A 20568-nucleotide genomic window follows, 5' to 3' on the forward strand; every position below is an offset into this window, starting at 1 on the left:
GCGTGCTTTGTGGTGTGCGCATGCGCGCGCGCGCGCGCGCACAAAACACCATTCTGCGGGAGGCCTTCTAAACGAGAGGAGCTCTGTGCCGGAGCTCCTCTCGTTTTCTATCCGGTGAACGGTGAGCGAGCGGGCGGGAGGGCGGGCGGGCGGCCAGCTAGCTGGGAGGGAGGGAGGGCTGGCATTGGGAGTTCTTTCGCCGCCGCCGCGGCAGGGGGGGGGCGGCTGGTTTCCAGCGCCCCTATACTAGGAAATACGGGCGCTGGCGGGGGCAAGGAGGTGGGAGGGCTAAGCAAGCCCTCCCGCCCTTAAGGGCATACCCCCCACCCGGACCCGAACCAGGCAGGGCCGGACCGGTCCGGCAGTTCGGCCATTCTTTGGAATGGCCGCCGGACCGGTTCGGGCACACCACTACTGGCACTGGGGGGAGTGTCTTTTTAAGGGGTGGTGGTAGTACTTCCCCCCCCCCCGCCGCTCTTCCCCCTCTGGCACTGGTGCTTTTAAAAATCTTCTTGGGGCGGCAGAGTTCCTCTCTGCTGCCCCTGCCCCCGTCGTTGTCCTTCTAAGCCTTAAACGGAGAAGAGCTGGTGGCGTGCATGCGCCCTGCGCGGCACGCACTCTTGTTTTCGCCGCAGGCGCGCACCACATATGTCATGTGGCACGCACACGCCAGTGGCAAAGATGAGCGCGCGTATGCGCCCCACTAGCTCTTCTCCGTTTAAGGCTTAGAAGGACAACGACGGGGGCAGGGGCAGCAGGGAGGAACTCTGCTGCCCCAGAAGATTTTTAAAGCACCAGCGCCGGAGGGGGAAGAGCGACGGGGGGGGGTAAGTACTACCACCCCCCCTTAAAGAGACACTCCCCTGCCCCTCCAGACTGCCGGAATTCCGAACCGGTCCGGAGGGCTTTTCAACTGTGCCAGAACCGAACCTTGCACACTACTACTGCAAAGACACATCACACCATGACCAGGTTCTGATGTAATACGAAACACTTCACCTCTGGTTTCGCTAACCAAACATCCAAACACAGTGAACTACAGTTAAATTAAAAATGGACCCACGGTTTCCCTCCCCGAACTCCATTTGTCACCTTCAGTTATCTCTTGGTATCATTGTCCCAACCCCCAGTTTGGTGGTACCAGTGTTACATTTGAATCCAGTCACTGCAGTTTCATCCCTCTGAAACAAGAATTGAAGGAGGAAGCTCCTCCTTCACTCCGGCTCCTATTGGTTGCGTGGGCTGACCTTCATGAAATAAGGAAGCCCACTCAGCCAGCTCCCCAGCCACTTTGCTGTCTCCACTGGACCCACAGTTCTGTGTTAAATCTTAACGTGGTTGTAGGATGTTTGGCTTTAGTGAATTGGTTTTGTTCACCAACTGTGAGAAAACAATTGTAGTGGATGGTCAAATCTGAACCACTCTGTAGTGGATGGTAAAAAATGTGCTGGGAAAGAATTTGAAACCACATCTCTTGGGTTTGTTCATCATTCCTTGTCTCACTTGAACATGGGCTGAGAACTGGGGATGACTCAACTACATGCTAGTCTTAGGACATTTCAGCTTCTTGGATTCATTCTATGGCATGGATGGGCAAACCTGGCCCTCCAGCTGCTGTTTAACTACAGCTTCCATCTTCCCCAGTCACAATATATTGTGGCTGGGAATCATGTAGTTAAACAGCTGGAGGGCTTGGTTTGCCTACCCCTATTCTATGGATAGGAGCAGGTTACACAAGTACAAAACTAGTGTTACAGTGGGACTGAAAGGGCCATGCAGTATAACAGCATGGCCTGCATCAACTGGTATGCCTCTGTACCTGCATTGCACAAACCCTCTGGGTGCCATTACAACTAGACATCACTTTAGGTTATAGCTGCAAGTTAATGTTAAAATTCTTGGCACACCCTCTAGGGTAAACATATTTTGAAATGTTATCTTAGTGGAGCACATAATATTAATCACACAGGAGACAATGATTTGAGGTGGCGAACGGCACGTTCAATATGCCTGGGAGATTTGTATTATTCAGACTGCAGATCAGCTATTAACCTACTAAGCTCAGCAACAGTTCACCAACTTGTAAACTGGGGATAATTATAATGGCCTGTCTTAAAAGGCTTGATGAGAGACCAAACAAGGGCAAAGATTTAAAAATGCATTTGGTATAAAGTGGTATAAAACTGAACAATCATGTTACTTGCATCAGGTAACTGAATCAGCAAAGAGCAGTGCAGCAGGAGGCTGTGAGAGCCTTGATTTTAATATCTGCATTCCCTAGACTTGTTATTTATGACATTAATCATAGTCATCAAGGAATTGTGATTTGGTTTCTGTTGAGTAACTTCATTCTTTCAAAGGTGGCAGAGCCTCATACAGTGAAACACCTGAGGAACTGCCAGGTTTGATGGAGCAGCAACATGTGCATTATTTTTTCTGTGAACTGGCATATTTGACTGCCTGACCTTTTGGAAGTGCTGCATAGATTACCGTATTCTTTCATGGAGGAGGATGCTGGCCTGGGACTGAGAATCTTTGTTTGTTTGTTTAGGGCTCATCTTATTATGATTTAAAATATTTATAACCTGCCCCTCCAGTATACTACTACTCGAGGCGGCTCACAACTACTACTGCTTGAGGCTGCTCAATAAAATAGATACAATCGTCAGCTAAAAAGAAATCAACTTAGTGCCACTGAGCAGAAAATCACTCAGTCTCAAAAAAGCAACAATAAAATGAACTAGATTTGCAGTTAACATAAGCCTGATTCAGACATTATAAAACCACACCATTGTAGCTGAGAACAGTGGCAAAAAAGGGAGAGGAAGTCCCACCCCTGCTGTGTCAATCACCTTTGTGCCCTGCCGCTCACACTTACATTGGGGCTTGTCTGGAGAGGGAAGCGACCTCCCTGTAATGGTGGGCACTGCTGTGATTTGTTGTCTGAAGTGGGAAGAGCCCTATGCATGATGGCAGGCACTTCCATGATTGTGAGGTTGGATAGATCCAGCCTCGCAATCACAGAAGCACTTACCATAATGGGTAGGGCTCTTCCCTCTTCAGACAAGTCACACTATAGGCATGAGCGGCAAGGTGCAAGAGTGATTTACACAGCAGGGTGGGACTTCCTCTCCTTTCACACAGAAAAGGCTGAATCTTTGTCTGTACAGTATTCACAATAGGCTGCTACCATCCACTCTCCATATAAGGTTTGGGGGTGGGGGTAGTAAAGTGGCAAAAACCTCCCAAAAAGGATGAGCAATCCTAGGCCTTGGGACTAAGGCAGACCCAAAAGGAAGAGTAGCACACTTCACCAACAAGGGTTTATTATTACATTAAAAGAAAACAAGATTATGCAATAACATCAATTGTCTCTTCATAAAGCAGACTGTAAAAGCGAGAGAGTTTTTATTAAATCTGGCAACTCAGATTCCAAGCAATAAAGAAAAGAAAAATATAAGTCACATGTGTAACTGAAATGGTCCTAATTTGTTACTCACTGGCTGCGGCCTTCCCATGTCCCCAACAGCTCAGCCCACTGCCTCCTCAGGGACCTCCTGGGGCGGAACTAAGAGAACAAAGCTTTCTCTTCTTGAGTAGCTGGCTGTGTGGATTGGGACCTTCTGTTTTGAATTTCCTGTGCTTTCCCCCTTATTTGGAAAGGCCCATCCTCCCAGCAGTTGCTCTAATCTATGCCTTAAATCCTTCCCATCACTACACCTGTATTGTTATATGCTGGAGAACAGGATGCATGTCCCAGAATCCCTTGAGGCATCCATAGCATTTTGTGAGAACACAGAGATCATATGAAGTAAGGCTGTGGACAGTAGCAGCTGGTGGGCATTGGAGTGGAGTGGAGTGGGGTGGAGTGGGGTGGGCAGGAGAACCTAGTCAGGAGGAGTCTACCCCCTCCATCCACACCAGCAGGCTTGGCTATTGCCCAAGCCTGCCAGCATGGAGAAAAAACAGAAAGGAGGGGGAAAGGCAGAAAAACAGGGAGGAAAGGCAGAAAACAGAAACATTTTGTAGTGGGGGCGGGGGACAAAAAGCAGAAAAGCAAAAGACAGAAGCAAAAGACAGAAAGAGGGACAGAAGGGAGAAAGCAGGGATTGCATCTCTGCTCCCCTAAAACCAACAAGCTAGTAAAAGATCAGACTTACCAGCAGCCAGGGAGTCCTCCAGGGGAGGGAGCTTCCTCCAGACCCTCCACCCCTGCCTGAAACATCCTCTTTTAGTCTTACTGGCTAGAACAGCTGCTACTCAAGCTGCTCCAGCCAGTCTGATTACTAGGGGGCTCCTCCTGGCACTGCCCTCAGGAATAAGGGGGGAAATGTATTAAATATATATTCCCTGAAACAACCAGGAAGTGCATTTTTAACCCATTGTTTTCGTTCTTCCTGAGGTTAGGGGTGTGCAAGCAGGCTCGAAACTGAACTGGTTCAACATCGAACCGGTTCAGTTCGAAGGTTCAGGGTCGAGCTGAACCCCGCGCCACACACACACTTAAATTTAAAAAAAAATAAGAAATGATTTTGCATGACAACTCTCGGGTCTAGCATGCTTTCAACCACACAAGCTTTTCAACCTTAGGCAGCACAGATGGCTCAGTTCTATGGCACAAATATAAATGGGGGGGGGGGAGTAGTCAACAGCACTGGACCTTGTAAGATTTCAGTAATATGAGGCAGAGGAGGGAATGCTGGCCATTGTCGGGGCAACTGTAAGTGGAGAAATGCTTGGTCCCAGGGAATGGGTTGAAGTCACACAACGTAACAAACTTGCTGAAGCTAAGCTGGCCTGGGTTTGGTTAGTGCCTGGATCAGATAGTGCCTGGAAACCTTATGCCTTCTTCCATAGAAGAAGGGTGATATAAATATAACAAATTAATAAATGATAGCATGCTGGATAAAAATACACCCGGCTTAGCTATGTACTTCTAGATGGCAACTTGAGATGAATGAAAGCCCTCGTGAATTGAACGATTAAATGGCAAGTGAGAAAACAGTGACTAGCAAAACTTTATCTCAATTTCAAACAGAATAGCTTTTTAAATAAATAAGCAAACACTTTGTACTTGTCATGTGTTTATACATTCATGGAATAACCTGCAGTGTCATATCTAGGGAAGAAAGTGAAATAGTGGCCACTTACCACTTGGTTCCTGTATCCTAAGAACATAATAATATAAGAACAGCCCTGTTGGATCAGGCCCAAGGCCTATCTAGTACAGCATCCTGTTTCACAGGATGCCTCTGAGAAGCCCACAGGCAAGCGCTGAGGGCATGCCCTCTCTCCTGCTGTTGATACCCTGCAACTGGTATTTAGAGGCATCTTGCATCTTAGGCTGCAAGTGGCCGACAGCCCTCAGACTAATAGACTTGTCTGATAGATTTGTGCTCCATACATTTATCTAGGCCTTCGTAAAGCCATCCAGGCTGGTGGCGGTCACCACATCTTGTGGTAGAGAATTCCATAGGTTAATTATGCATTCTTTGAAAAAGTACCTCCTGTTGTCAATCCTAAATTTCTTGGCAATAGGGATGGGATGACACCTCATTCTCTTGTTATGCGAGACTCATTCTCATGTTATGCGAGAGGGGGGGAACTTCTCTCTAACTACTCTCTCCACACCGTACATAATTTCATAGATCTCTATCATGTCTCCCTTCAGGCATCTTTTTTTCTAAACTGCAAAGCCCCAAGTGTTGTAGCCTTACCACATAAGGAAGGTGCTCTAGGCCCCTGATAATCTTGGTTGTCTTCTTCTGCACCTTCTCCAGTTCTATAATATCCTTTTTGAGGTGTGGTGACCAGAACTGTACACACCACGCGAACTGTGGCTGTGCCATTGATTTGTATAAAGGTATTATGATATTAGCAGTTTTATTTTCAATCCCCTTCCTAATGATCTATGAAATTGGCCTTATTCACAGCTGCTGCACATTGTATCGACACTATCAATGAGCAGTCTACCACAACCCCAAGATCCCTCTCCTAGTCAGTCACCAACAGCTCAAACCTCATCAATGTATTTGTGAAGTTGGGCGTTTTTTTGCCCCAATATGCATCACTTTACACTTGCTAACACTGAACTGCATCTGTCACCTTGTTGCCCACTGCCCCAGTTTGGAGATATCCATGCAACAGGAACACAGGAAACTGCCATATACTGAGTCAGACCATTGGTCTATCTAGCTCAGTATTATCTTCACAGACTGGCAGCGGCTTCTCCAAGGTTGCAGGCAGGAATCTCTCTCAGCCCTATCTTGGAATAGCCAGGGAGGGAACTTGAAACCCTCCTCATAATGGTGATTCTCTTTATTTAGCAGGGGGAGAGTAACTGGCCGTATCCACCCCCAGCACAGTACTTCCAGTGACTGTTGCTGGTTTCTATCTTATGTTTCTTTTTAGAATGTGAGCCCTTTGGGGACAAGGTTCCATCTTATTTGTTTGTTATTTCTCTATGAAAACCACCCTGAGCCATTTTTGGAAGGGCGATATAGAAATCAAATTATTAATAGTAATAATAATTCTGGAGCAATGTGATTATCTTGCTTTCCCCTTTCAGTTTTCTTTTCACCAAACTCCTCATTTTAGAGGTTTCCTCTTCTGAAGTTCAAAGTGTCTGTGTTAGACTTCCTTGGTGATTCTCTCCTTACATACATGCTTAATTTGATCACACTATGGTCACTGTTCCCTAATGGTTCCATGACACTGATGTCTCATACTAGGTCCTGTGCACCACTCAGGATTAAGTCCAAGGTCACCTTCTCTCTGGTTAGTTCTATGACCAATTGTTCTAGAGCACAGTTATTCAGAGTATCTAGAAACTTGGCCTCTTTGTCATTTTGAATGTGAATTTACCCAGTCTATGTGCGGGTAATTGAAGTCACCCATTATTACAGTTCTGTCTCTCTTTGATACCTCCCTGATTTGCATCTGCAACTCCCAGTCAATGTCAGTGTTTTGATCAAGAAGGCGATAGCACATTCCCAGTAGCACGTTCCATGTATCCACCCTCCAGCTCCATCCGTAGTTTTATCCTGTTCCCTTAATGCCCCTGTACATTGTAAGGAGAAGCTCTGCAAAGATGCCTATCCATCTAAGAGCTGGAGCATAGGTTCTGCTCACTATTGCCACCATTATCTTGGGATAGGAATTTACAGCTTTGCTTCTCAGAATGTTTCCTGGGACTAAGAATGGGAGAGAACTGAGACACCCTTACAAAAGCCTCTGCAATTGGAGCTGAGGAATGACTCCATCCTACTTCCCATGGTTGAGGGAATCTGGATGATATGTGACAAGCATGTACTCTCAGCACATGAGACTCTGGGCACATACCTGGAACTGAGCCTGCTTTCACATATTTATCCATATATTGTAGAAACTTTCTGACTTCCTGCTTCCTCTTCTCCCAAACCCAAACCCAAGTCGTATAAGGAAACCAGGTTTGAAAAGTGCATTTTCAGTTTTGCTTAGTCAGACTTGCTTTAACGTACCTTTTAAACTTGTAGATTAAAAAAACAGCCAAGCCCACAAAGACCACTGACAACAACATCAACATCGCTGAACTGCTGTGCCCAGCACTGGAATCAACAAGAGGAGCTGGGAAGAGAAAGAACATCATCTTACATTGGGAAGTCATTAACTACAAGAGTGGGGAGAAGCATCACTCTATTTTCTTTGCAGCCTCTTGTTTGTTTTTGCTGGCATGAGACACATGCTGTGTGCAAACAGGTAACTCGCATGGAAAAAATGGCTCCCCCTCCCTTTGAACACAAGGCTGCAATTTCTTGATAGCACCATCATGAAAAGGAAGCTGGAGGTCACGTGCGGATACTGTCCCATCTTATCTCTGGTTTGTTCTAGATAGTTTCTTTCTGGGCCAGAGAGCACAGGTATTTTTTTTTTTAATGGCAAACCAATAAAGGCAATGAAGAAAATGTTCAGCCTCTTGTGCAGTATGTGGTTTCATTGGGAAAAATTCTACTTAAAACCAAACATTTTCTCTTGCAGTCCTGACATACTTTCACATTACTCCAAGTTTTCCTGAAATTGGCCTAGCATGGGCACGTTCAGGCTTCACTATCCCCTGTAACTCCAGAGAGTGTGTGTCCTTCCCTTCTGTCTCCGTTCAGTTCCTTTTGCCTGCCTTTCTCCATCCCAGGTTCAATGCTGTTGCTTCCATCGCTCCCTTCCTTCCTTATGTTCCGTATGGCAATCCCTAAGTGCACTACTCCTTTTGGCAATGTCTGATAGCTGGACACTTTGTTTTGTCTTGCCTGATATGTTAGTTCTTTCAGAAGCAATCTACTTGTGTCTTCATTATATTAGGCTTTATGATTTAAGAGCCCTGCTGCATCAGACAAAGGGTCCATCTAGTCCAGTATCCTGTGTCCAAGAGTGGACAGTCAGATGTTTCTTGAAGGCCAATAAACAAGGCATGAAGGTAATAGTCCACCTCTGTTGCAGTCTTCCCCAGCAGCTGGGGGTGTTTTCTGTAATGTGGTGTAGTGGTTGGAGTGCTGGACTAGGATCGGGGAGAACCTAGCAAGTTCAACAGCTCCCATTAGAGCTTCTGCCTACCCAGGTTTGGACAAACAGTCACTGACAGATCTACTTCTATGGATATGGCTACATCTTTTTAAAACCATCTAAACTACTGGCCAGCACCACATCTGGCAGTGAATTCAAGAAGTCATTCTTTTAGTCTGTTCGGAATCTACTGCTGATGAATTTCATTTCACAAAGAAAGAGAAAGAGAAACATCTCTTTCTACCACTCTCCACACCATTCATAATTTTTATAAACCTCTTTCATCTCCTCCTTAGCCATCTTTTTTGTAAACTAAAAACTCCCAGATGCTTTAGCCTTTCTCCACAAGGAAGGTGGTCCAATCCCCTGGCTGTTTTAGCTGTGATTTTCTGTACTTTTTCAAGTGCTATGATATCCTTTTCAAAATGAGTTGACCATACAAGCTCTAACCTATTCAGGAACACTAATTTTGAGACAGGTCAGAAACTTCTGACTAACCCAGTTTGACTCTCTAAATGTCTCAGAGATACGGAATGAAAGGCTCATTATTGTACATCATGAACAACAGAGTCCCCATTCTTCTCTAAAAAAGATAAGATGTCAGCACGGTAATTCAGAGCAGAACTGGCAAGTTAATTGCAAGAGGCACTCATCAAGCACAGTGAAAAAAAGCAGCAGCTCCTTCACCTCTCACTTATCTAAATGATAGCTCTCTATAGGGGTGTTGTTTAGAAGTGAGCTGGAGGCACTGGGATAGGGGTGTCCTTAGAGAGACAGAGTGTGGTGTCTGAGGCATATCACCCAGTGCAGGGCCCCATTCTAGTTAATTTTAATGGCAACCCAGGTGATTGCCCTCCTTGCCCTACCTTAAGGGAAACACTGACTATCTATCTATCTTTCTCTAAGGCATACCCGTGGCTAATATTGTGTGTGGCAGCTCCTGCGAGAGTTCGCAAGCAGAAGAACCTGAATGGGCAGTGGGGATTCCATATGCAAATAGGGAAGAGGAGCCTGTGATGGTAAAGATCAGTTGGAATGCAACAGTTACTGGTCAGAAGATGTTCTTGATTGTAGAGGAGAGGAATCTATATATATCAAAGGATAGGGGGCAGAGGTCTGCGAAGAGAGGGGTCATGAGGGAGGAAAGAGACCCTTCAGGAGAAGGAGGCTGCTGTTGTGTGAATTAGATGAGGAAACAAGATGAACAAGATCTGTTAACTCAGGAAGGGAGAGAGGGGGTGGGAGGAAGAGAGGGAGAAAAAAAGAAAGGAAGGGAAGAAAAAGATATGAAGAGTGAGTGGATGAGAGACAAAGAGAGAAAAAGAAGGGAGGGGAACAGAGAAAGAAGGAAGGATGAGGGACAGGTCTGAGCCTATCAGCGGCCTGAGGGGAATGAGTGGCCATGGTGGTGGTGGCAGCAAGGAAGAGCCCAGTCAACCACTGCTGCTGTTTGGGGCTACCGAGGCCATTGGCAGAGACAGGCAGGCAGCCAAGGGACAGGAAGGGGCTTTCAGTAGCCTGAGGGGAACAAGCAGCCATAACAGTGGCAGCAGCGAGGAAGGGCCCAGTCAACTGTTGCTGCTCCTGTGGGGAGGAGCAGGAGTGGGGTAAGGGTGGAGGTGGGGGATCTCTGGGGATGGGGGCTGCAGCTTGGCCAATATGCACCACAATGCTGCAGCCGTGACCAAGAGGGGTGAGGGGGATGGAACAAAGGGATAGAAGAGTGACCAAGAGGGGTGAGGGGGATGGAAGCAATGAGATGGAGGAGTCAGAGCAGGAGTGAGGCCCAGGTGAAGGTGGAGAGATCTCTTAGGTGAGGGGGATGTGCCAGGGTGTGAGGGGGGCAATCAAGTACTAGCACACAGATGCTTTGTGTGGGTTAAGCTAGTATTATATTCTATTATTATAAGAACAGCTCTGCTGGATCAAGCCCAAGGTCCATCTAGTCCAGCATCCTGTTTTACACAGTGGCCCACCAGATGCCTCTGGAAGCCTACAGACAGGAGCTGAGGGCATGCCCTCTCTCCTGCTGTCACTCCCCTGCAAGTGGTATTCAGAGGCATTATCAGACTGATGACATTATATGATTCTGTCCTACCTTCCATCATTAATCTGCTAATAAACCACCACTTTCTTTAAAGGTCCAATTTTCTGATTTGGACCTAAAGTCCTCAACTCTAGCTTCCTCATCTTTATTCCTGGTTGCTTGCCTTAATTTAGCTCTTTGGCATGATACCTTTGCTTAGGGCCAAACCAGACCCTACAGTGATTGGGACTGTGGGTTTGTTCTTTTAAATGTAAATGGCAGCTGCATCTCCATCTGGATCAGCAGGAAGAAAGGGGCTTTAACCCTTTTCCTCTCCCATTGTCCCAATCTAAACCTCCCTCCCAATAGCTGTCCCAGAAAAAAGCTCTTATTGGCACCAAAATACAATATGATGATGGGTATGAATGCAGCACAATCAGCACATATGCTCCAACATTGTAAGAGAGAACTTTCAGAAAAATAGAGCTGATGCAAAATTGAGCCTAGAAGAGTTGGTCAATCCTTACAATTCAAAATTCATACACATCCCTACTCACACAAACCTTCTTCTTCCTTGTTTTGTATCAGATGGATTGCATGCACAATCTGGAGCCTATGAAATTTTGAACATGTAGAAACACTTCCATTTGATGTTCATGGTAACAGGAATTGATTCTGGTAAATTTTAAGGTGAAGTTGAGAAGGAGTGAGGCTTAAGCTTTGCAAAATTAGTTCAGTTTGTTCTGCAGACAGTCTAGGAAGTACTCACATTCTTGATTTTGGTTTCCTCTAAACTAAAACATGTCCAAGGTTCCTCCAGCAAGAAACTACAGTGCCAGCCTGTCCAATGCAATGGCCACATTCAGAAGGCAGAGCATTAGAAAAGCACCCTCCTTTTGCTTTCTTTCCAGAACTACACTAACTGCAAAGGTACACTGATATTGAATCCCATTTAGGGCTTTTTTCCTTTGTCACCTTACCTAATGTTAGCTGAGTGACGTACACAACGATTTCCACACCAGGTTTCAACTCAAATTGGACCAGATTCTGGTTCAAAGCATTGAAGAGGATTTCAACAGCCTGAGGAAAAAAAGAATCTTAAAAGGCTGCACTATTTTTAAAAAATGCTCATAAAAACAGTACATCTTCGAATTATTCCTGAAACATTTCATGCACAGAAATACACATTTTTGGTTTTTTGCATAACAGAAGATTCAATTTATTCATGTTTGGAACAACCAAGTGTTGCAGGTTAAATTTCAGGGAGATGCAAATTGTAAAGGAATTATGGGACTATTGCCTGTTGCTTTAAGTTAATACAAGCTTTAGATTAAAACCGAGGGCGGGGAACCTTGGCCCTCCAGCTGTTGTTGAACTACAACTCCCATCATTCCCAGCCACTGGGGATGGTGGGAGTTGTAGTTCAAAAACAACTGGAGTTCCAAGGTTCCCCACCCCTTGATTAAACATGCAGCCTTTTCAGGCAAATGAATTGCTCAATACCTTTAGTATCCTTACATCAGGATACTACACCAGAGAAACACACACCTTAAGTTAGAGAAGTTGGTCCAGTAAGTAATATCACCTTCCTTATTTGCTATTTCCTAAAAATATTCAGTTCAGCTATCAGGAAATGTGGGCCATGCAGCCCTTTCTAGGGAAAGGAAGCAAAACGATGGAATCTGAAGAAGCAGCTGAAATTCTTCATATTTGAATTTCTCCCCAAATTGTAAACTTCCAAATTACTGGGATGGCATTTCTAGCCCTGGTACCAAAAGCTTTTATATAGTACTGGGCTACATACTCATATAAGCATGCCTGCTGAACAGATGGTCATCACTGTCCATTTTGACTTTCTGATTATGAAAGGATAAGCCACTACCAGAAATAGTAAGGTATGTATGAGCATCACAAAAGACAAACACAGATGCAAATTGTATAAAATTAACAATAGTGAATATGGTTCTATGTCATCCCGGACAGTAACTTTCCTAAAACTAACAAATCAATCCCAACATTCAATAAACTTGTCTGTTAATGCTCCTTCTGTAATATGTACATCGTATCATCAGGGCTATTGCCCAGATTTGAGTAAACCAGATCTGCATTGGGGGGGGGGATCCAGCTGGAGGGCAGTCCTTCCAAGAAGACACAATATGAATTCTAGTTGCAGTTAGTAAGCAACCTATTAATTCCATATCCTCCTCTACAATGGATTTGCTTATGACAGAGCGGCACTATCTACTTTCATAGCACCAGTCATCTGTGGGGTGTGTGTGTGTGTGTGTGTGCGTGTGCGTGAGAAGATGCTATAGTGTCACCACGGAAGATTGGCGAGGAGGTTTAGTGGTGTGGTCCACTTTTTCCCTTTCTGCATATAGGATTCTGTAGATTCCTTATACTTATACACATAAAGGGTTTCATTACATACCTTTTAATCTCATATCTTGTTGTTGTTTGCTAAAGACCTTGTAATCACCTTCATTCCTGTATTCATGTTTTGAACCTTATATCTTGGTACAGCTTGATACAGCAAGGCAGAGATAATGTTTACTTAAAACATACTCCCTAGCCAACTGGAGAAGGGAGGATAAATGGATGTGCACCAAGGACAGTATCTTGATTAGAATGTCCTTGGCAGATGTTCAAGTGTTTGGGTCTCACCCACACCGCTGATAAGGTGTACCCACCAGACCATATAAAAAGACAGGAGGACACCCCAGTATTTTTGAAACTCGGCGTAGACCTAGAGACCTGGGAAGCTGCTAAAAAAACAGCCAGCTTCAGAGGGTACATCTGCCATCATCTGGGTTTCCTGATGAGCAGAAGGGGGATATGGTATATCCTTTGTTCTATAATCTTCTTTAGGTATTATTCAGCTCTACCTAATAAAACTTCTTTGGAATTTACCCTGGTGTGTGTTTATTGTCTTCGAATCCTAGAACCTGTTGGTCGCCGGCTGGCCACTGGTGCCAATACAATGGCTTAAATTTAGCACCCTATCTCAACAGATGAGCAGTTTTGTCAGAACTGACCATGCCAACCGTATGCTGGAGGATATGTTAGTAGATCCAAGCCAGCCATATGCTGGGGGGATATATGTATAGATTCAAGCCAGCAACAATCTCACATATGTAGCTTCAGGGTTTGTTTGTTTAAATCCAATGTCTTATCCTTTTGTGCCCATTACAAATCTGCATACAGAGCCTGCTTCCATATTCAGATCACCATTGTTGGATTGGAACAACTGTTTGTACCCTTTCAAGTTTAAATCTGCATCTATGAAGGCTAGAAATAATCTTCTAAACTTCAAAGTGAAACTTCTCAAGATTCCACTTTCCAAATACTGAGATAGGAATGCTGCATGCTGTAATTGTGCTGTGCAAATTTCTTAAACCCCATGATCTTCATAGCCTCAAGAAAAGTAGTTAGCTCCATCTGTGGCTATGAAAACATTTGGAGCATCTGCATGTGCTTTATTGCCTCTTCATACTAGGAAAAGGGGGATCTTTATATGTCTGCAGAAGCCCTGGATGAACGGGGGCAGTATGTTGGCTAATAGACTGAGCTGTTCCTGATTCAAATCTCACTTGTGCTATGCAGTCACTTAGGCGAGTTACTGTCTTTCAGCCTTAGCCCACCATTTGCAAAATGGGGATAAAAATAATATCAGACTATGGCCTGGGGTTGTTAAGATATTGTATGTGAAGTGCTTTGAATATTACAAAATCTGATATAAATGCAATTATAGTAGGTGATTGATCTTACATCTATAAGCTGTAAGAGAGATCATCAGTGAGAGTAACTGGATTTTGCTGGCAAGTCTTTTTATATTCCCCCTACTCCATACAAAGGCTCCAGAAATGATACAGTTGATTTAATCAGTAGTTAATTTCTGCATGGAAGCTTTAGCAAGCTCATGCTATTCTCACCTTAATATCAGAGCTGCTATCCATCACTGTAATTACCTATTTATTTAAGTGAATGGATATTGTTCCTTCCAAATACAATCTCCACTCTAATCCTATATGGTTTATAACTTGAGTATACCCCTGATAGGGAGCTGCAGGCAATCCTAGCTCTATGAAGTGTACACACTGTGATATACACGTTTCCAAACAAGTGTTTGTCTTATTCACACATGTTGATGTCTACAATGAAATACTTTCAGATCTTCATAAGAACATAAGAACAGCCCTGCTGGATCAGGCCCAAGGCCCATCTAGTCCAGCATCCTGTTTCACACAGTGGCCCACCAGAGCTCTATTCAAAGTGGATAGAGGAGGACTGAAGTAGGAGGAGGCTCTGTCCACAACCTATACATATTCATATGAAGGTCCGAAGAGAGCCTACTCATGTATGCACATATGGGCAACTCTGCAAGACTGGAGACTATACACATGCATGAAAGAAAACTGTAAAGGTTGGAGTGTTACAAAGACAGAGCAGCACTAAAAATCTGAGTCATGGAGGCTATTCACATGCATGTGCAAAACTGGGCTAAGGGAGCCCAGCCTGGTTTTGCACATGTGTTTGAACCACCGGAATCATGCCCAATCCCAGTGGCACCATGGCGGCAAACCCACCTATGAAGCCTCTCCTCAAAACAGGATTAGGAGAGTGAGCGATCTCCTAACCCTGTTTGAGTGATCATGTGTCAGCCACAGCTGCTTGCTGATTGGCAGATTTGGGGATCCAAGGTGGGATCCAAATAATGCAATGCACACTCAGGGAGCTCAGGGGGGTAGGGAGACATGGGGAGAAGCATCCTGGCACTCTGACCCTCGAAGCTACTGGCAAGAGCTAGTGCTTGTCTGGGCGGGTGAACTGCCCTCCCAAGGACGGCAGACTGCTTGTGTGTGGAGAGGTAAGTGATTTCAGGCTTCCTCCCAGAAAAACAAGTAGCCCTTTCTCACTGGTTGTGAGAAAGGGCTTATTTTATCAAGACATCCTTTGCAACAGACACCATAGCATATCACCTCTGTTTGGGAAATACTGTTCTGGAACCTAGTAAATTATACGGCATGTTTTATAATCATGCTGAAACCACACAGGGTTGCCAGTGCTAACTCAAAGAATGGTTTTGCCCAGAAATTGGCCACTGTGGCTATCACTACTTAGCAGCAACTAGTGGGGAGGGGTTCCCATATCCTGACAACAGGTAGGAACACAGGAACATAAGAAGCTGTGATATACTGAGTCAGACCATTGGTCTTTCAAGCTCAGTATTGTCTTCACAGACTGGCAGCAGCTTCTCCAAGGTTGCAGGCAGGAATTTCTCTCAGCCCTATCTTGGAAAAGCCAGGGAGGGAACTTGAAACTTTCTCCTCTTCCCAGAGTGGCTCCATCCCCTAAGGGGAATATCTTACAGTGCTCACACTTCTAGTCTCCCTTTCATATGCAACCAGGGAAGACCCTGCTTAGCTAAGGGGACAAGTCATGCTTGCTACCACAAGACCAGCTCACGAGGAGGCATCAGAGATGGGGACTCAGCAAAGCACCCTGCTTGATGATCTCTGCACTCCACCAGCCATCCAGCTATGAGCACATGCACTATATTCAAGGCTGGCATGGCAGCTAGGACCAAGTGGGGCACAATCAATCCATGCCGACACAAGGGCCCATCCATTTCATGGTGGAGGACCTTCCACATAAGTTACACATACAGAGATAAGAAAATAGAGTCACACGACAACTGTACATTCCCCTATCTCTATATGCAATCCATCCATCAACTCCTACTTGTCCTGCCCTGGCCAGCCAATGGGCTTTCTCCAAAGTCCCTGTGACAGTTCTTGCCTTTGGAGGAAAAGATGCTGGTGGAGTACTTTGAGTTGTCTCTGAAGGCCTCCATCTCTGAGGGTTGTGGGGATGTGGAGGAAGACTAGAGTTGCTACCACTACCTCCTCACTTAGTTATTGGGGGTGCCCAGGTAACACTGGGAGGGTGCACAGCACAGCCTATTGGTTCCTGAGCTTGTGTGCCACTGGGCAAGGCAGGGCCTGACTGACTTTGCTCCAAGGCTCAGAGTAACCTGGTGCTGGTCCAGTTGTTCCCTGCTTCTAACACTCTCTCTTGGCATCTGACAATAAGGGCATGGAAATTCCTCACCCATTTCTCATTTCACTCACTGCCAGGCAATGTAAAGGCAACATAATTCTTTGTGTTGCCAGTCTGGCAACCCTGCGTCTCAAATTACACCACTTGCTGTTCAGAGTCCATTTAATAGTCAAAGAAGTGGCACATCCTACCTAGAAATCTTCCAGTTAATTAAAACCAATGTTGTGTGAATGCAGAAGAAAGGGTTTTGTGCAATTGAATACTGAAAGGGAAAGCTCTCCCCCTTCCTCACCTGCTCCAAGTCACCTTCACTCCCTTTTCTTCTCTCTGATATGTTGTGATGGGGTAGGATGAAGAGCTCAGCAGAGGTGGGCACACCAGGGAATACTGCTACCAGAACTTGTTCGTCAGGAATGCCAGTCACCTAAGGAAGAAAACCAAGGGAGGGATTAGTAGGAATCATCACTGCATTTATATTCTTTCTTCATCTTCTTGTATTACTCTTTAAAAAGAGCAGAAGGCATTATCAAGCTTTGGGCCCCACCATATATCCCTGTTTTACAACGTCTACTTCTTCTTTTCAACAAGCCTTAGAAATAACTCATGAGGTTGGTCATATTCAGGTACCCAAAGGAATCCAAAATGCAGAAATCCTGTGCTCCCCACTTCCACTGTGCTCCAGAAACCACATGCCTACTTTGTCAATTTGAACCTTGAAACCCATTCCAAGTATGTTAAAACACAATACAACTAATTTTTAAGACAATTGAATATAATGTTCCTCTAGTTCTCAGAATTTTCTTTCACGGAAAGGTACTTAGTAGTTTCTTTCATTGGAGAGGTACTTGGTTATACTTTAGTGCAATTACCAAAACATTATATACTAGAACACAATGCATGCAAATGTATCAAGCTGCCCTAGAGTGAGTTAGATCATAATCTATTTAGCCCAGGACTGTCTACTTTAACCGGCAGCAACTTTCCAGGGTCTCAGGCAAAGAGAGAGATCTTTCCCATCACCCACTACCTGATTCTCTTCAAATAGGAGATGCCTGGGACTGAATGGCAGCCCTTCTGCATGCAAAACCTGGGCTCCAACACTGAGCTGTGTGACCTCTCTTACAAAATCATTGCTCATCTCTGTCTGTTCTTAAATGAACTGAAAAACCATATCTGAATAGAACACATCTAGCTGAAAAGGTATAAATAGAAAATTTATTCTATTCCCTGAAGCATGTATACTTCTGTGATGCATGAACACAAGAGATTTCTAGATTTCAAACCGCATCGCTCTCCTCAAACACATAAACCTTATTAACATCCCATGTGGAAAGGAGGGGTGCAATCAGAGCCAAATATTTGGTCTATGAGCAGACTAAAAGGTATTTTGAAACAGGTATATGTTAACAATGTGTTCCTTGCAACTTCACTCTCAGGATGCTGAAAATCCAGCTTCTTTTATTTTTAGAAGCAAGAATGCATTTGATCAAAAGGAACGAAGTCATCCAATCACACCAAGAAATTTTTTTCACAGTGCAAATAACAAATGGGTAAAACTGCAAATTTTCACACACAGTGTTTAGTGAGTGAGAAAATTCAGTATGTCACAAATATGAGCTATCTGCAATAAAATGAACAGTTACTTTAAAAAATCAAAAAAATCTCTAGTTATCAAAAAGCATGCCTCCCCTCAGTCACATAAAATTGTTGTTAACATTACATGTAAAACATGGGTTAACACATGGTTAATAAAACATGGGTAATACATGCTTTAAATGGCTAACACCACCCCCATGTGAAAAGAATATGTGCAATTCAATTAGAGCCGAATATTTGCTTTCAGGGAAGATACACACAAAACACATCAAATCCTTGAATACGAATTATTCCATGACCCAGATTTTGACTCTAGTTGACAATTCTATCCCAGTCTATAAGATTAATAAATATTTTCTCCTTCTGCCCTTTCATTACACCTACCCTTTGTGAAAATCATGATTTAAAGTATTTTGGTGAAATTCAAATTTATTCCCCTCTCTCCGCCATTAGGTACCTTCCTCCCCCATAAGCTCCTCTCCCTCACTTATATTTGTAGTGTGATTAATGAGCCTTCACATTCTATCTATAATTGTTGCACAATATGGGGGCGATTTAGATAAATTTAAGCAGTTTGAAGTCCAAGAAGCTTTTGCCACAGTAGATGAAAGAGGCTTAACCCATTATACCCAAATGTAACCAAGCTTTAGGTATGTAACTACTTCTGCCATGCCTAGCTTCATCTCTTTACTATCCTTGTCTCTCCCTCATTTCTGCCTGTTCTATCCCTATTATCCATTTTGGACTACAACCTTTCTCTGTGTATTTGCCCATTCACTTATTATAGTACTAGGAAAAAGCAAAACAGGGTTATGCCGTTTTGACTTGACCTTGGCCTGATAAAGATCCAGATCCCTGGACTCTCTTCTTTCTTGGCTTACCCTGATACAATAAAGCAGGACCATGCTGGGAAAGAGGGCATAAACTCTACTATATATCCAATATACTGCTTCACAATAATGGCTCATACCATAGGACCATGAGTCCTACTGATTTCAACAGGATTTAACCCTCATCTGGATTTTGGAGTAGATTTCCACTCCCAGATGTGTAAAGCTAAATAAACAAGCAAACCACTGCACTCCTCACTTTGCTCTTATTGCCAAAAACCTACCTTCTCTCTTGTACATGACAGATCTACAGGTATGGCCCCACACCAGTTATGATATTTATGTTATTAATACAAATATGATACATGGTGGAATACTATCTCAAAATGAATAGGCTTTCTGTGGTGGGGTAGTTTCTATCCCATCCCCATTATAAGTCAGCTAGGCGATTAACCTCCCCAGAAATGAGTGGGCTTTCTATGGTGGGGTGGTTTCTATCCCATGCCAAGGTTGAGACAGCCTTGGTCAGCCTGATGGATGACCTTTACCAACAGAGGGAGTGTGACTCTGCTGGTTCTTCTGGATCTCTCGGTGGTGTTCAATACCATCGACCATGGTATACTTCTGGGTTGCCTGGGAGAGTTGGCGTTAGAGGGCACTGCTTTGCTGTGGTTCCACTCCTATCTCTCAGGTAGATTCCAGATGGTGGAGCTTGGTGACAGTTGCTCATCAAAACAGGAGCTGTTATATGGAGTCCCTCAGGGCTCCATTCTGTCACCAATGCTTTTCAGTATCTACATGAAACTGCTGGGTGAGGTCATCAGGAGGTTTGGTGCTGGGTGTTTGCTGATGACACCCAAATCTACTTCGCCTTTTCAACTTCAGGAAATGGCACTCATTCTCTAAATGCCCACCTACAGGCAGTAATGGGCTGGATGAGGGATAACAAACTGAAGCAGAATACAAGCAAGATGGAGCTGTTCATTGTAGGGGCTCAGAATCTGAGGGGTGTGTTAGAACCTCCTGTGCTGAATGGGGTTACACTCCCCTGGAAGGAGCAGGTGCGCAGCTTAGGAGTACTCCTGAACCCAGGCCTTACCCTGGTATCTCAGGTGGAGGCCACGGCCAGGAGTGTTTTCTGTCAGCTCTGGCTGATTCAACATCTGCACCCATTCCTTGAAGCGGATGACCTCAAAACAGTGGTGCATCAGCTGGTAACCTCCCGGCTTGACTACTGTAATGCGCTCTATGTGGGGCTGCCTTTGTACATAGTTTGGAAACTTCAGTTAGTTCAAAATGCGGCAGCCAGATTGGCCTCTGGGGTAACCCAGAGAGACCATATTATGCCTGTATTGAAACAGTTACACTGGCTTCCAATATGTTTCCGGGCAAAACACCAAGTGCTGGTCATTACCTTTAAAGCCCTGAATGGCTAAGGTCCTAGTTATCTTAGAGAGCGCCTTCTTCTGCATGACCCCCATCACACGTTAAGGACATCTAAGGAGGTCCGTCTCCAGTTAC

General features: G+C 44.6%; 1 protein-coding gene across 1 annotated transcript in view; it reads right to left on the reverse strand.

Annotated features, from left to right (window-relative positions):
• SORCS3 (sortilin related VPS10 domain containing receptor 3) overlaps positions 1 to 20568 on the reverse strand; it is a 750118-nt gene that overhangs the window by 14256 nt on the left and 715294 nt on the right. The window contains exons 23-25 of the mRNA XM_053311335.1: positions 16914 to 17045; positions 11542 to 11641; positions 7500 to 7605 (exon numbers count right to left, since the gene is read on the reverse strand). Of these exons, the coding sequence (XP_053167310.1) occupies positions 7500 to 7605; positions 11542 to 11641; positions 16914 to 17045 (338 nt within the window). The remainder of the gene's footprint in view (positions 1 to 7499; positions 7606 to 11541; positions 11642 to 16913; positions 17046 to 20568) is intronic.

This window comes from Hemicordylus capensis, chromosome 3, assembly GCF_027244095.1.
Source record: "Hemicordylus capensis ecotype Gifberg chromosome 3, rHemCap1.1.pri, whole genome shotgun sequence".
Lineage (NCBI taxonomy): Eukaryota > Metazoa > Chordata > Lepidosauria > Squamata > Cordylidae > Hemicordylus > Hemicordylus capensis.